This window comes from Microchirus variegatus (genome assembly GCF_963457635.1).
Source record: "Microchirus variegatus genome assembly, chromosome: 1".
Classification (NCBI taxonomy): Eukaryota; Metazoa; Chordata; class Actinopteri; order Pleuronectiformes; family Soleidae; genus Microchirus; species Microchirus variegatus.
Genome location: NC_139802.1, coordinates 26,218,078 through 26,234,772, shown reverse-complemented (window position 1 = coordinate 26,234,772; position 16,695 = coordinate 26,218,078). Strand labels below are relative to the sequence as shown.

At 38.1% G+C, this 16,695-nt stretch overlaps 2 protein-coding genes across 4 annotated transcripts in view; one reads left to right on the top strand and one right to left on the bottom strand.

The window, feature by feature from the left end:
• creb3l1 (cAMP responsive element binding protein 3-like 1) overlaps window positions 1-7,814 on the top strand; it is a gene marked incomplete at its 3' end in the record, with an annotated part of 48,729 nt that extends 40,915 nt beyond the window's left edge. Inside the window, exons 9-13 of the mRNA XM_083897317.1 lie at window positions 443-511; window positions 6,398-6,500; window positions 7,181-7,334; window positions 7,529-7,688; window positions 7,778-7,814. Coding sequence (XP_083753443.1) covers window positions 443-511; window positions 6,398-6,500; window positions 7,181-7,334; window positions 7,529-7,688; window positions 7,778-7,814 — 523 coding nt within the window. The remainder of the gene's footprint in view (window positions 1-442; window positions 512-6,397; window positions 6,501-7,180; window positions 7,335-7,528; window positions 7,689-7,777) is intronic.
• A 1,375-nt stretch (window positions 7,815-9,189) lies between these two features.
• On the bottom strand, window positions 9,190-16,516 carry harbi1 (harbinger transposase derived 1). 3 transcript variants are annotated; one of them, XM_083886585.1, is made up of 7 exons: window positions 16,462-16,513; window positions 15,550-15,715; window positions 15,118-15,320; window positions 13,163-13,250; window positions 12,850-13,057; window positions 11,230-11,405; window positions 9,190-10,511 (listed from the first exon to the last, which is right to left on the bottom strand). In XM_083886585.1, the coding sequence occupies exons 2-7, from the start codon at window positions 15,712-15,714 to the stop codon at window positions 10,311-10,313; spliced, it is 1,041 nt and encodes a 346-aa protein (XP_083742711.1). In that variant the 5' UTR covers window position 15,715; window positions 16,462-16,513; the 3' UTR covers window positions 9,190-10,310. The 3 variants fall into 3 exon arrangements, with proteins under 3 accessions (XP_083742711.1, XP_083742712.1, XP_083742713.1); XM_083886586.1 differs by having other exon boundaries at window positions 13,187-13,250; XM_083886587.1 differs by lacking the exon at window positions 15,550-15,715 and having other exon boundaries at window positions 16,462-16,516.
• Between the last annotated feature and the right edge of the window lie 179 nt (window positions 16,517-16,695).

Below are 16,695 nucleotides of genomic sequence, written 5' to 3'. Positions count from 1 at the left end.
TGGGTTAAATTGGTGAAAATACTGGGATGCAAACTACCAATGTCATTTGAGGTGTTATATCTATGTAACCTGACAAAGGATAATGTACAGTGTGAGGACAAATATTTTGTCAAAATACTTCTGGCTGCGACCAAGAAGGCGGTCACGAGGAACTGGTGTCGTGAAGGCTCTCCCACTCTGAGGAACTGGTTGGACACAGTCGAGGAGATATACAATATGGAAAAACTCACATATATACCGAGACTCCAACAAATGGAATTCAACACTAAATGGGGCAAATGGTCAACTTATAAATCTCCCTGCAGAGACACCACTGGAGACTCTGAATGTAGTTAAACGCATTGTAATTCCACAACAAAAGGCCTGTAACCCTCTGACACTGCTGTTTCTTTTTTGTTTTGTCTTGTGTTGTTAAAACTGAATGTGTTTGTGTGTACGTCAGGGTGGAGAGCTACACGTCAGAAAACAGTGACCTATGGCGAAAAGTAGAAAATCTGGAGACGGCCAACAGGTGAGGCTCACACAAACACACACACACAAACACACACACACACACACACACACACACACACACACACACACACACACACACACACACACACACACACACACACACACACACACACACACACACACACACACACACACACACACACACACACACGACCTGACTGGAGTCACTGTTTTGGTGATTTGTGACAAGACTTGGACTTGAGAGACGTGAACGTCTCTGGACTTGACATGATGGCTTGCCTTGGTTGACTTGGTTGTTGTTCATTTTATGTTTTCAGTTTAAAGATAAAATATATTATTTGGTATGCAATTGCAAACTGGGAATGGCACTGTCATGATTGCCCCTTGCTCATCTCATGTTTTTTCACAGAGAAACACACCTATTTATGTCAAAAATTGTGAAAGCAGTAAAACATGCTCATGAGCAAATATTACTGCACATGCACAGATATTAACATGCAGCAACCACACGTGCACACTGCATCTGGTTTACACGTGCTCGCAAGTGAAATCTGCTCTCAAAGTTGAAATCTGTTCACATGAGTCGACCAGACTTTTGACAGTTTGGGGGTGGAGTCCAAGGGCACTGGCCGTCTTATGATTGGTCATTTTCAGTGTGATCACACCTACAAGGAACTTCTTGTATTTGATCACTACAAGACATCCAGAGCAGAGAGGAATGTTTGCCTGAAGCACAGAATTTGTAATAGTCATAAAATGGCTCTGACTCCAAATAAACAATTACACAGACTCATGGAGCGGTGCCAAGAGTTGTTACTTTCAGCTTCAAAAACTTCAAATGTGAAGGAAAACTGTGAAGTGCTGAATGCAAGACATGCTCATTAAAGATTTCTGACAGCCAGACACCAAGTTCAAACTTTGCTCGTAATTTGAAGACTCACTCTGGCCTGTGCCTGTAAATTAGCTAACATTAGTAGCCTGTTCTCAAAGGCCTTGTTTAGACTGCAGAGTTTAAGCATATCCAGATTGTATCTAGCTTGATTCTTTTGGTAGTCTGGACAGCTTAAAAAACACGAGATCCAATTTTTCCAATGCTGATTCAAACCACATATGAAGGTGGTATCAAATGCGATATTTACACATCAGTTTCATTTCGGTAGATTTGTAGAGACAGAAGTTATTTGGAGGCCCAACGATCGACACAGTGTAAGACGATAGTTTAAAAAAAACAGAATAAAAGCATGGAAGACAACAACAGACCATGGGCTAACAAGGACATTAAGTGTGTACTGCAGCTCCACATAGGGCTGGGTGATTGATCAATTTTAAATCGAAATGGAATCTGTTTTGACGATGTTAAAAAAATGAAAATAGTCATTTATTTGCACATAGTACCCCATATGAATAATTATCATATAATTATTAACCAAAAAATCTATTAAAATCAAAAATCAGATCTGGTATGAAAAAACCCTACAGCCAGGGTGCAATTTGTAGGGGGGGATCCCCATCTCTGAATTTTGTAAAGGGACTTCCCCCCCTTGATAGGGATGGATGCAACTTAATTGATGGTACATAAACTGTTAGGATCTAACGATCTTCTAACAGGGTCAATCAGAGTAGGCTATTCAATACTGACAGACAGTGAATATGTTTCTGAACTTTAATCTCGTCACGGCAAAAATATTTTTGAGGAGTGACTGTGTGAAATCCATTTTGTAAACACCGCTCAGTGCAATAGTGGAAGTCAGGATACCCTGCTTCGCTCCAAAGCGGACGTTGTGTCACGTCATGTGAAAAGGGTCTATTTGCGTTTGCTGTCACTTGATGATCACGCCCCCAGCGGTGCTCACTCACCCCTCCCTCCCCACTCACTGATAACTCCCTGCCCACTTTTTGAAGATTTTCAAAATCAGGCATTGGGCAGAGTCTGATTCAAAATCCAAGTGGACTTCCACTTAAATATACAGTAGTTAGCTAAAACAATCACATTTTATGTAAATACAGTTGAATATCAATGCTATTCCAGGCACATAGCACACAACTTACTGCAGAGCTATTGAGGCCACACCCCATACATGCACTGTGCTTTCCTCACATGACATCACAGATAATTCTAGAAACCAGAACTATTAAAGTCACACATTTGAGCCCAAATTCTACATAAAGTCAACCAAGGTTTGATGATATGAGATAGAAATGTGATCTATGGTGTAAAAGTTTATGCAGCAACTATTAAATCAAAATGTATTACAGTATATAGCCAGCTGGTAAACCAGATGTGTTAAATGTAAGAGGCTAGCTTACCATGGCTGTTTCTCTACGTTTTATGGTCCTCACAAAGATGTACAAGTACACACATGTGCGTAGCTTCCATTCATTTAGACAACCTAAACAAAACCATATACCTAACCGTAACCATAAACAGTTACCAATGTTTTCTCCTCAGTGAAAAACAGGCTGTAGAGGCTTCAGTGTGATGTGAATATGAATTGTTCTGTACTGCAGCACTGCTGCACTAACTGACTCATTCTTTTTTAATCAGTGCTGAAGCAATAATGATTATATAACTGCAAGAAAGAGCTTCAGCAATGTGGTGTTTCAAAGAACAAAAGCAGCTTTTACATACTAGTATTTATGCTCTGGATGTATAAACAGAAATCTATCTGTAGACTCACCCAGTTTCATTAGTGTACCCCATGTTATTATAACGATATGAAACCAGGCTTTTGTGGAGTGGGTGGGGTGTGGCATGGTTGTGTGTGTGTGTGTGGGGGGGGGGGGGCGGCAGCATCAGTCCTGTTATTAAAGCTGCCAGTTAACAGCAGCTTTCATCCATGGTAAGCAAACCCACCACCCCACCCTCTACCCCCCCACACACACAGAATGAATGTTAAACTGCAGGAACAATGAGTCGGCAAATAAAAAAGTTGGAAGACATGAGTCAGCATGCAGCAGGCTGAGAGTGTGTGGGTCTGTAGAGACAAGCCTCCAAATGGCTGAACTAAATTTAAGATCAGACTTCTTAAAAAAGGCCCAAATGCAGTTATTAGTGGTCATTTTGTTCTCCGTGTTTTTTCCTGTTTGCTTTGCTTTATAAAAAAAAAAAAAAATCTTAACTCCAATTCTATGCCTTGTTACATTTTTTCTTAGTCGCTTTCACTCACGAGGAGGTGTATGAAGTATTAGTTGTAACCAATGACAAGCCACTTGCTCACAGTCACTCAGGGATGAATCCCATGAACTCTCACTTGGCAAGCATATGTGAACCGAGCAGGACATAGTGTGTACCATTTCTACAATTCTGTGACACATGGAAGGTCAGCATCGTGGAAGAGGGGAGAGGATGTGGGGACGAAGGGGATAAAACAGGGGAAGAGGGAGAAGAGACCAAATACAGAGGCAGATTCTTAATGAAATTAGAGCTACAGTTGTGGACCATGTTGTCAGTCATGGCCTCACAATGACTGAGGCTGGTCAGAGGGTGCAACCAAATGTTGGAAGAACCACTGTGAATTTAATCATTAAAACATAGGGAGAACAGGTATGCATAGTATTGGACAGTAATCCAACATCTCTTAATATCTCACTTACTCCCCAAACTACAGTAGTGTGTAACTTTACTGTAGTTTTCAAATGGCTGTACAAGTAGTGTTTAGTGCTGTCTTGAGCATTTCCGGGTAGTGTCAGGTAGGTAGAGTTCTGACCTTTTTTGCGTTGGAAACACTGAGAGAATAAACTGCTGTAATGAAAACATGACAAAGCCATTTGACTTTCTTGTTCATAAACAAACGGTCAAGACTTCTCATGTTGATGACACTGGCAGATTCATTGTGAATACTTGATTTTGAGGAATGAACTATCGATGTTGAGCAAGTGACATGCTTTTGCAGGTTATCCACTAGGTTTTGCAGTTTGCACTAATTGTTTTGACTGCTGTGCAAATGTTAATAGTGATGTGAGAAAAACACCAAAGCGACTGAAAAAACTGTAAATCTTCTTTTTCTTCATTCATTGGATCATCTGCCTCTTGTCCTATTCCTCATGTCCACTTCTTTCAACACCCACTGTCCTCATGTCCTCTTTCACAACATCCATGAACCCAAAATGCAGCGTTAAATACGGGTGTAAGAAAATGTAGATTTGGCTCACACTAGTATTGTTATTTTTGGCATTTAGTCTGAACAGACGCTCAGACAGAGAATCCTGACAGATGTGTATATGCTGTCTCAGCCAGAGACATATGACAAGCTCACAGAGGAGCTAACCATGTATGAATCAGTATCAGGTTTATTGCCCGGTGTAGTTCACACAATACAAGGAATTTGTTCTGGTCGGTGCAAAACGAGAGTAAAAAACAACTAAATCTTAGAGCAAAAGGAAGGTGTTAGCCTATAGCTGACCTAGACGTGGAACTGAATGTTGATTTAATGCACACTCTGAACCACCATAACCTCTGGAAGCTGAGTGTATTTTAAGCAGCAGAAGCAGAAGTAGTAAATTAGTGGTTTTTACATCAAAGTCCTATGTGAGCACAGTGGTGCTGGTTTGTATCAACACATGCTCACTTTATGGCATTTTGCATGAAAATGACCAGCATCAGCCTGACTCACAGCTACACTCATGTCTCACTTCAGTCTCACTGTCTGCTTCTCTGTCACCACTCAGTGGTGAATGTGTGTCACTACAGCCCCTGACAGCTCATACCATCAGAACCCTGCTCTCCAGATCCCACTGATCATCACACACGTGTTTAAACCTGGTTCATGTTTTCAGCTCTGCCACGCTCTGCTCTCCATCTCACTGACTAACAAGACCAATACTATACATACCTGTTTGAATGATTAAATTCACAGTGGTTCTTCCAACATTTGGTTGCACCCTCTGACCAGCCTCAGTCATTGTGAGGCCATGACTGACAACATGGTCCACAACTGTAGCTCTAATTTCATTAAGAATCTGCCTCTGTATTTGGTCTCTTCTTCCTCTTCCCCTGTTTTATCCCCTTCGTCCCCACATCCTCTCCCCTCTTCCACAATGCTGACCTTCCATGTGTCACAGAATTGTAGAAATGGTACACACTATGTCCTGCTCGGTTCACATATGCTTGCCAAGTGAGAGTTCATGGGATTCATCCCTGAGTGACTGTGAACAAGTGGCTTGTCATTGGTTACAACTAATACTTCATACACCTCCTCGTGAGTGAAAGCTGAAGTTCACCTGAGAGCAATTGTTAAATTTAGGAGACATTTCCAGGTAAAAAATATGATAAAGAAAGTTATAAAATTTGCTTTACAGAATTTGATAACTAGTTCAACAATTTTGTATGTAATAACTCTATTATTTTTATTGGTAATGAATATTCAGCATCTATTAGTATAGTTATTCTTTCATGACATAAGCAAATGATAATGTTAGAAAACTGCAGAGAATTGAAATGAAAGCAGCTGATGCATGTCCAAAAGAAGAAGGAGAAATAGTTACTATGATGTGCACAAATGACTAAATGTTGTGGAGATTAAACTAATAGTTATGAGAATTTTCATTCTGATCTGAGAAAAACACCAAAGCTATTGAGGAAAACTGTAACAGAGCTGTGTTATTGTTCAAGTGTAAGGGTACATCACGCTAAATACTTGACACCTGTAGAGGATGTTTTTTGTTTTTTCTGATTTTTTATTTATTTATTTATTTATTTATTTATTTTTAAACAAAAAACTGGATACATATTTTCTGGATGTGTAAAAGTAAAGTTAAATAGAATCCATAGAAAACGTATCCTCTATTGTTGTTATAGCATTGCTAAAACAATAAATCTAATGGTGACCTAGCATTTTCTGTAATGTTTCTGTAATGTTGTTGGAAGTGAAATTGAAAACCAAATTACAGTTTCTTGTATTTCCTCTCGTCTGGTTCTCTGCAGGTCTCTGCTGCAGCAGCTCCAGAAGCTCCAGTCGTTGATTTCAGGGAAAGTCATTCCCCGTTCCTCAAAAATGGTCTCAACTCAGACAGGAACGTGCCTCATGGTAAATAATGTTATTGTCCTGAAGCTCCTTTTTTGTATTTAGGAGAAAACTGTGTTGTCAAGAGAATGTAAATCCGTCATTAACTGAAAGTTTTGGATCTGGAGGCTCTGCATTACGTCCTGGCTGACCTCAGGACTCACATTTCTATTGTTTTACTTCATTCCTCAAACAAAGAAATAACAACAAACACACACACAAAGAAAACCTCAAAACATGAATGAAAAGTAGGGATGACCTCGTACAATACACCGATACTCGGATAGCAGACTGATAAAAATGTAAAATCTGATAGATATGGAATGCTTCACTATGCACAGATTGTAAAAATGTAAATAGAAATCAACAGTGTTTTAGCTGAGTCATGCTGTGGGCAGTTTGTTTCTTCTTTATGGGAGAACAGTATTTGTTACACTGTTGGAGAAGTATGAGAATTAAGGTATAAAATAACTGTATCAGACTGATATTGCTATTGGCAGATACTTGATTTTGTGATATTGTATCTGACATGAAAAGTAATATTGTGTCATCCCAATAGCAGCAAAATAAATAAAAACAATATTTTTACTTTATAACTAATGTGCATTACGTTAACAATTATTAACTAATTTAAATACACAATTGTCCATAATAACATCTTCATAACTGTTTATTTTTTACTTTTTGTTGCTCTTCCTGTGCAGATGATGGCCGTGTGTTTTGTCCTGGTGTTGGGCTCCTTCTCCCCCTGTCTCTCTTCCCTCTCCTTCCTCACCCACACTTCTTCCTCCATCTCCTCCTCCTCGTCCTCTTCCTCTCCTTCTCTGCCGTCGGTGGACTTGTACACCACCAGTGCGGGTAGGTTGTGAAATCATACGCCATTTTTTGAGAGTTGTCTGTCACCCGATGTGAAATTTGGTAAATGGCCACTTGGCCCTTGAAGAAGCAAGAGGTGTCAGAAAATCAAAAATCAGCTTGTTGAAGAATATTGAAACTGCAAATATTACTTCAAATGTGTTTCATAGTCATGATTTGTTTGTTGCATGTTACAGTCCGTTCCCGCAGCCTGCTCTTCTACAACGAAGGCTCCCCATTGGAGGAGAGCTTAGCTACAGAAGGGGAGAGGACACAGTCAGAGGCCCACATCCAGATGAGCCGTTACACTGCTGATGCCCACAGGAACCACACGACCAAACCTGACTTAGACCGCAGGTAAGAACCTGACTCCAGCACTGCTTGATGTTACACACTCTTTTACCAAACTATATTCTGTCATTCACTTCCTCTCTTCTGTCCTTCAGAGAAACAAAACCAGACGGAGTCTCCGAGTTTTTCTGACATTCTCTGTGACCCCTCCCTCCTATGACCTGTCACCTCTGACCCAACAAAACAGCCCCAAAAAGCTCCGGATTCTTGAAATCATCAGGTCCTCAAATCAACATCCACCAGGATGAAAACTGAAAATATCAGCCTTCGTCATCATCATCATCTTCTTCTTCTTTACTTCTCTTTCAACAGTCTGACTTCACTTGATTTTAAAGGGACTCATTATTAGAATTTCCATTTGTATTCATTCAAATATAATGTAAATTTAAAACCCAACCAGTTTTAACAACCATGAAGATTATTATTTTTTTCTCTTTTGGCTTCTGTGGGAACCACAGCAGATTTTCAGAGTGTCCATTGAGCAATGAGCAATGGGGATTGGGGATTGGGTACCCCAGCACTTGACCTGATGGGGACTCAAACCAACAACCCTTTGGTTGCAAGCAACGTTAGCCACTTTTGAAATGTAGCAAGGAGCATCATGGGAAATTATGATTTATTCCTGCCATTGGTTTCAGTTTTATATTCATATGTTGTGCTTGTGTTTTTTAACAAATCACATGACATGTGTTAAGGTGATCAACTCTACTATATATTTATAGATGAAAATATATATATATATAAAAAAAATATAAAATGAAGTATTGAATCAAAGAAAAGTTTTAAGTTAACCTCTACAACGATGATTTTATCGAATAACCATCTGAGTGCTTGAACTCTTTTCTCCACAACAGTGCATTTAAAATGTGTTTGTACCAAAACATAACCAAAGTCGAAACAAACACGTGCCATTTTCAAAGTGCCTTTCACTTAACTTCTCATTAACTTCATTTGAACTTTAAAATCGAGTTTTTGTCACTTCAAAAGTACTCCAGCTGTGTTATTTTTTTCCTATGGTGATCAAATTTCTATTTGAAGAGTGTTGACGTGGGATCCACACACGGAGGTCAGGGTGAGCATGATTTGAAAAATATTTTTATGGAATTATGAAAGAATTGTATTTGTAATATATTTGCAGCATCGAAAAAGAGCATATTTAATTTATGCTACAAAAAAAGGGAACTTTTTTTAAAGCTTAGTTTATGTTATGTCATTTTTTTCTAAATAATGTAATGTAAAACCCCACAAAAATACAACCTATATAATATATTCTGAGCATCAAAAAAAGAGCATATTTATTTTATGCGGAAAAAAAATGAATGTGGTGTTATGGCATTTAGGATGATGTGAAGTTTTAGGAGATGGTGTGTAGTTTACATGATGTTTCATGGTTTTGTAACATGATTGACATGATCTGTTTTGTGTCTTTTAACTGTAATACAGAGTCTCTGTTTCGCTGCTGTCGCATGAAAACTAATTTTTCTTAAAAAATGCCAAAAAATATAAAATTATTATTATATAATAGTTATTATTTCCCCAACAAACTTGTAAAAACATTTAGTACTAAAATATGATTGTTTTTATGGTCTAAACGGATTTTAAAGCCACTAAACAGCTGAGAACATGTCTAAAAACGTGAATATGAAAGAGCTCATGCGACAGCAGTGCATATGTTGTATTTATTCCTGTGTGTAGAAAGTGTGTATATATTGATGAAGCCCATCAGGGGACCAAAAACATTCCAGGAAGTAAAACACAGATTAGTTTTCTCCATTTTGAGGAAACGCCATGACATTTTATTTTTTTTATTTTTTTAATTCATCACCACTTTTCAGAAAATGTGAGAACAAGAATAATAATAATGCTCTGCAAAAAAATGTCATGGTGTTTCTTTCAAATTAAATGTTGTCCTCGTTCAAATCGTTCAATATAAAACAACCAGAAATATTTGTTTTCATCAATTTAATTTTGCGTTTCTCATGCTGTCAATATCATTTGACTGTGACCACTCACTGACCCACTCTGTCATTCTAATCCCTTAAACAGTCTCAGCACATCAGTGTACATAAATAACAACAACCTGTGCAGATGTTGTAAATAAAGGGCCTCGTTTTTCTATTGTGACATAGTCCAAGACTTTAAACCTGTGGAATTGAGAGGGGAACAATTTAGGGGGGAAATGGGGGCTTAAAATTCGGGAGGGTTTAAAAAAAATGACACTCACAAAGAAACCTGGATGACACAGTAGCTTCACACAGTTTGAAGACACTTTGAGGGCACTGGAAAATTCCACAGAGAATAATCCGGGACTTTCTGAGGAGTTCAGTTGTTTGAAATGTGTTTGGATATAATGTCGTCTCGGTTTGTTGTATAGAGCCGTGCATGTTCCTTTATATCTATGTATGTATATATATATATATATATATACATACATATATATGTGTATGTATATGTAATTATACATAAATAGATATAAATATATAAAATTATGTTATCTTAGTGTAGCCAGTAGAATAGAATACAGCAAAATATTAAAAAATTGCATCAGCAACACTTTGTCTGTGGTCTTTCCTCAGTCTTGACCTCCTTTGACCTTGAGCTTATTGATGGGCCAATCCAGTCAGGATTTTAGCTGAAGTGTCCGAGTATGAGTTCTTTTCTCAGCTCCTCTGCCTGGCTGTCTCGCTCCTCAGGTCTCTGCTCTAGGCTCTCGTGCTGTTCGGGAGGGACCGTCCTCGCCAGGGTCCAGGCGTCCAGCCCAGACTGTAGCGAGGCGTTGTGGAGGACACAGCAGGCCAGCAGGATGGACGAACTCCTCTCCGGAGAATACTTCACAAAGAGATAAGGAGAAACTATTTGTATACTGGTATGACATACATACATTCTTCTTTCGGCTTCTCCCTTTAGGGTGCGCCAGAGTAGATCGTCTGACTCCATCTTGCCCTATCCCTCGTCTTCTGTCCTCATACATTATCTACCGCTTTATCCTCCACTGCAGTGTTGCGGGAGGTTGGTTCCTGCTAGCATAACATAAACATGTAGTGTTTGACATCTGAGCTTAGATGTCAAACACTACATTTTTCAGTACGTGATGGACTTCAGTGACCATGTGTTTGATGGCATTGCTTGTATTAACCAACTTTACAAGCAAAACTCTTGTGGCACTTGAGGGAATGACTATCATTCACATCAATGCTGGTGAAATATAACCAGACTTTTTCAAATTAAAAATGTTATAAGTTATCTTTTTCAATGTGATTTTAGATTTAGTTTCTCTAGCTTTTTTGCCATTATATCACTTTAGCGCTAATTTTATTACTTCTGATGTAATCTTTTTAAAATTTGGAAAGCACACATGTTCTTTATAAATGATTTTTAATCTATACTGTATAATTTACCATCTAATGTATCCTTTACTTAATACAGAAATAGTTTTCACATATTTTCATTTTTATGTGATTTACATCAATTGTTATACCTTAACAATTTCAGAGTAAATCTTGGGTTATTTTGAAATTTTTAATTAAATCCTAATAAAGGAGAGTACCTGTAAGTATCCTTTGGTGCTATCTAAACACCTGAATCTGGTCTGGATGGCTCGGAAAGTCCTGTCCACTATCTCAAGAGTGGCAGCGTGGGCCAGATTATACTGGAACTCCTCCGGGGTTTGTGGGCTGGTGACCGGTGTCATTAACCACTTCCTCAGGGGGTATCGACAGTCACCTGTGAAACAGAAAATCCTTTAACTTATCAAGTCTCAAGTCAGTGGTTCTCAAAGTCTGGGTCGGGACCCACAGATGGGTTGTGGGAGAACAACATTTTTTATGCATTCATAAAACTACTCTCATACAATTTTGTGTATCCTCAAGTGAGCGGAAGAAGCGAAAATCTGAAGCACCAACACGATGCACAGAAAATGATTTGCCACTAAATACGAACTATTATTTATTTCAATTAATTTTTGTTACTATACTTTTGCCTGCCTACAAATGTGGTGTTCCATTATAAATTTGTATCTTGTAAGTTGTTGAACATACATGGATTTAAATACCTGGTAATAAAAGCTGAATTGATGATCTCTTGTCTTGTATTCATCTTTTGATGTTTTACAGCAAAAATAAGGGAACTGTTCAGACTGTAAATGTTTTAACAGTGGCAATGGTATCTAATGTTGTATTTTGTTCACAGTCAAAGTGACTATGTACTCGGTACTTATCCGTGCATCACTACACACAATGAAGCCATAATTAATTTACCATACATAAATGTATTCATTCATTCACCCATTATCTACTGCTTTATCCTCCACTGGAGGGTCACGGGGCGTGCTGGGCCAATCTCAGCTGACATAGGGCGATAGGCGGGGTCCATTCACTCTCACTCTCACACCTACAGTCAATTTAGAGTGTCCAATTACCTAATCCCCATATTGCATGTTTTTGAGAGGATACCGGAGAACCTGGGGAAAACCCATGGCTTCCAAATAATTTCTGGATATTTTTAGGCCATAAAGCTGCACACAGGTTGTTTTTCTAGGCTCATGAAAAGTTTTATTTTGAGATGTTTGTGCTGTAAATACTGTAAATACACTTTAATATAAAATATCAACGGTTTAATAAAGTATTCTGATTCTGATTCTGATTCTGATTATTATCTGTATTAAATGCGTAAAATAGAGTTATTACCTTTAATTTCAGATAATAACTGGTTTATTTCTTTGGATTGTTCATACACTAAATGAAGGATATGAAATATGGTATAATTCTGCTATAATACAAATTAATAATTAGGCTTAAAATGAAGGTTACTTTTTAAAAATAATTTTGTCAATTCCATGTATTTTCAAACCTAGTGCATTGCAGAAATATATTTAATATAATAAATATGATGATTATGCAACAGCCTTTAAAACCAGAAAAGGTCATAACAGATACCTTATCACGATATGATGATATCCAAAATCTAATAACATATCTTGTCTCATGTCAACATATAGGTGTAATATTGATATGCCCAGACCTATTAGATGTTACAGACATTAAAGCTATACTTACCTTTCTTGCATTTTTACACTTTTCTTTTGTAATCTTAAATTGCTCCAATTGCATATAGAAAGTGAGGGGAACAACTGGTTTACTGCTGTGTTGGAATTGTTGTGTCCTCTTACCCAGCAACCAGCCTTTCTCATTGTCCTGCAGCTGTTTGTAGATGGCAGATCTTTCCAGTACTTCAAGGTCCTTGAGTCCACCTGGCCAGTGGGTCTCTGCACTGAGTAACAATCCCCGAGTATCACACACAAGCTGGCAGCCCACAGAGTGAAACCCCTTCCTATTTACATATGACGTGTCTTCACTATTTGGAGCTTTGATGGCGACCTGAAGAGAAGGAGCAAAAGAGGAGGAGAGGCAGGGGTCAGTACAGCGCACATACACGTTCCAATTAATTAAAAAAGAAATTGATTACAGTGCCATATAATAAACCTGAACACAGTCCAGCACGCCTACAACTTCTGGAAATCCTGCAACTCTCCGAAACTCCTGGTAGGACAGCTCTCTGCTGGAGGGATCCCTGTGAGGTAAACATCATTATAGTTGTAGGTATTCCTATTATATATATATATAAAAAAATACACACAATAAAATAAAAATATTTAGTTTGTCCACTATAGTAAAAACATGGTGGTCTGAAAGGTCTGCTTCCATGGAGCTGTCCTGGCAACGGATGTTAATATAAAAGGCTCATTCTGGGGTTATGAAAAACAACAATTCATTAATTGTCCATGTATTAATTTACAATTTACAAATGAGAAATGATTTCACCTACATTTTAACACACTGGACCTGTAACAGTGTTCACTGTTTTCACTGTTCTATAGACATTAATATATTTTATATTATCATATTTATATCATGTTAAACTTATTTATTGCAAAGGAACAAGAGGAGGAAGATGTGAAATGGTGGATTTTTCATCACACTAAAAGGTGCAATGCTGCCCTCACTGGCCATCTTCAATAAAAACCTTCTCAAATCCCACTTGTTCAAAAAGGCTTTTCATTATCAGACAGTATCCCAGGTATTCCGTACATTACTTTATATACCTTGCTTTTATTCTGTCCTTTGTTTTGTTTAGTCCATACACATGAGGTCAGGACAGGAAAGAGGACTCCGTCATCTTCAAATCTCTGACCACAACAGCCTTCACTACAGGCTGTGACAAACCCAGTGATCCAGATGATCCTGGCATTTAAAGACTTTTTACTTTTTATTCTTTGTCATTGTGTATTGTATGTTTTTGGGTAACATCTACTGCACGTCTGTCCATCCAGGGAGTGGATCCCTCACCTGTGGTTCTCCCTAAGGTTTCTACCCTTTTCCCTGGTGGTTTTTCCTTACCCTGGTCGAAGGTCTAAGGACAGAGGATGTTACCAACCCTGTGAAGTCCCGTGAGACAAACTATGTTTTGTAAACTGTGGGCTATACAAATAAAGATTGATTGATTGATTGATACACCGCAGTGCAGCCTTGGGTAAGTTGAAAGGTGATATATAGTCCAAATTATTATTTGATTATTATATGAGCCTTAGCAATGAGGTGTTAACAAATTATTTTAAATTTTTTAACAGAAGTAGTGCCATATGGGCAGCTCCAATATGCAGAAAATACATGAAGCATTGGCCAAAATAGGGCTGCAACTTTTTCTTGATTAACAGAATATAAGTTAGGTCCAGAAAATCAGTGTTTCCCAAACCTGAAAATGAGGATGTTCTCAAATGTCTTACTTTATCCACAAACCAAAATAAAAGTTATTTTTGTTATATGGAGAAAATAAACCAGAAAATATTAACATTTAAGAATCAGAGAATTTGTTTTCTTATTTTTAATTTCTAAATGATCAATATTTAACAGAGGAGTCTGGTGTAGCGACCGCACTACCGAAAGCTGGCGATTGTGAGCAGAATGACAACCCCTTCCAGCATATTTCAGTTCAGTGACCATGCCAGGGTGAGTCTGCTCTCCGGTCATGCAGGAAGTACTGAACTAGTCTTTTAAATGAACTGATTCTAATGATTCAGTACACTGAAAACAACTGCTTTACTAGTTTGTTTGCGTGTGTGTGTGTTGCGTATAAAGTAACGTCACAGTAGTTCCATGTAGCTGTGTAGACTCATGCTAGAACTGTTTAGGGGAAAAGTGCCATAAGAGTAGTTGAAGTCTCAGTGAATGATTTTTGTTCAGGCCCAACCTCAGCCTAGTAGTAACCCCACATTTCTCTTATCCTTCTCTCAAGCTTTTTTTTTTTTTTTTTCAGAAACTGAGTCATGAGTCATGATATATACTATTTGGTTGTTGGTGGTGGTATTTTCACTTGGCATCCACAATGTTGCATAAATGACTTCTTCTGGTTTTAATCATTCATTTCCTTGTGTTCATACCTTTTAAATGTGATGAACTGAGGAGCCAGCTTCACCAGGGCTTTGGTCACATTTGACACACATCTTGACATTGAGGCCTGGCTGATCCCCATAGTATCTCCCATATACGTCTGGTATGAGCCTGAAGTGTAAAAACATAAAGCAGCCAACACCTGGACCTCAGAACTGATGGCTCTGGACCGCAGGGTCCGTCGAGAAAGATCCTAATAAGAGACATAGGAGTAGTACACATGTTAAACAGAGTTACTTTCACGAGTGAATATATTGGACAAAAGATGTTGGTGATGGAGCTCCCAGCCTGGAGGAGAAGAGGAAGATTACAGAAAAGGTTCATGAATGTTTTGAAGGGCACGGAGACAGTTTATGTAACAGAAGAGGACAGAATGGAGGGGACAAGATGAGGCAGGTGATCCGCTGTGGTGATCCACTCACATCTCTTAGTAATTCCACTAGATAGAGAATAAACTCTCTAGGGAAGCCAAACTGTGTGAGGAGAACATTGTCTGACACAGAGTCCAAGTCAAAGCGGTCCAGCGTCTTATGACCTCGACCGTATAGAAGTAGGTCACAATCCAAGATGGCTATAGAGATCGCCATGCTGTGGGTAATAACATATTTACATCAGTGCATTATTTGGATTTTTGTTTGTTGTTACATAAATCTCTGCCACATTTTAAAGAAATTGATCATTATCATTTAAAACCAGGGCTGGACAATATGAGCAAAAATATAACATGATATCTGAAAAAGTTTTAAATTAGTTGATATTGCAATGAATGTCACATGACTAAAGACTGAGTTGTACTCCTTTGTGAAACCAGTTGTGTTTTTCAAACTCCTTTATGGTCAGAAAATATTTGTTAAACACAGTCAAACCAATGAATTGATACAAATACATACTGAATCGTTGTTATATTAATATTGAGGAAAATGATATCACAATGTTTTGTTGAATTATTGCAAAGTCCTATTTAAAACATTATTGATACATCCGGATGTTTACAGCATATCCTTGTAAATATAATCTATTGGGTACAGCAATGTGGGAGGCTGTGATTTCGCAGCATTTATTCTTTTATACAGTCTACTGTTATACACATTTATACAGACCTGCTTATGAACTCTCGGTTAATAGGACCACAAAAACGTGTGTTGAGGTTAATCAGTGAGAAGCTAACACATGCTAGCAAGTTACTTTGTGTTTGAGCCAATTCAGCTGTGCTCCTTTCAGCGATCTGCGCTTGCAGACTAAAACTCTTCAAACCCATGCACCCATATTGCTACAAGTTGTTTTAAAAAAGACAACAAATTTGAATACAATTTAAGAAAATGCGCTTACTTTACCTAAGTTATGTAGCATTTGTCAACCAAAACAAAGCCCAGGAACACATAACCGTTGATCCATATTTGCAGATTCGACACAGCGTGACGTCATGTTTATTCCAATTATTTCCGCTTTTATTTTGTTTTTACTTATTTTGAAATATCAGATGTTTCATGTTAGTGTCGTCCAAATTCCATGTATATATTCATGTTATATGTATGTATATACATATATATATATTGTATGTACGCCGT

Bases quoted from the DNA above. Each gene is read 5' to 3' on its own strand.
- harbi1 (XM_083886585.1), bottom strand. From the start codon at position 15,714: ATGGCGATCTCTATAGCCATCTTGGATTGTGACCTACTTCTATACGGT. The intron at 13,251-15,117 runs GTATGAACACAA...TTTACCTCACAG, and splicing joins CAGTTCATCACATTTAAAAG to GGATCCCTCCAGCAGAGAGC. The intron at 13,058-13,162 runs GTTTATTATATG...CCTTCTCTTCAG, and splicing joins GCGTGCTGGACTGTGTTCAG to GTCGCCATCAAAGCTCCAAA.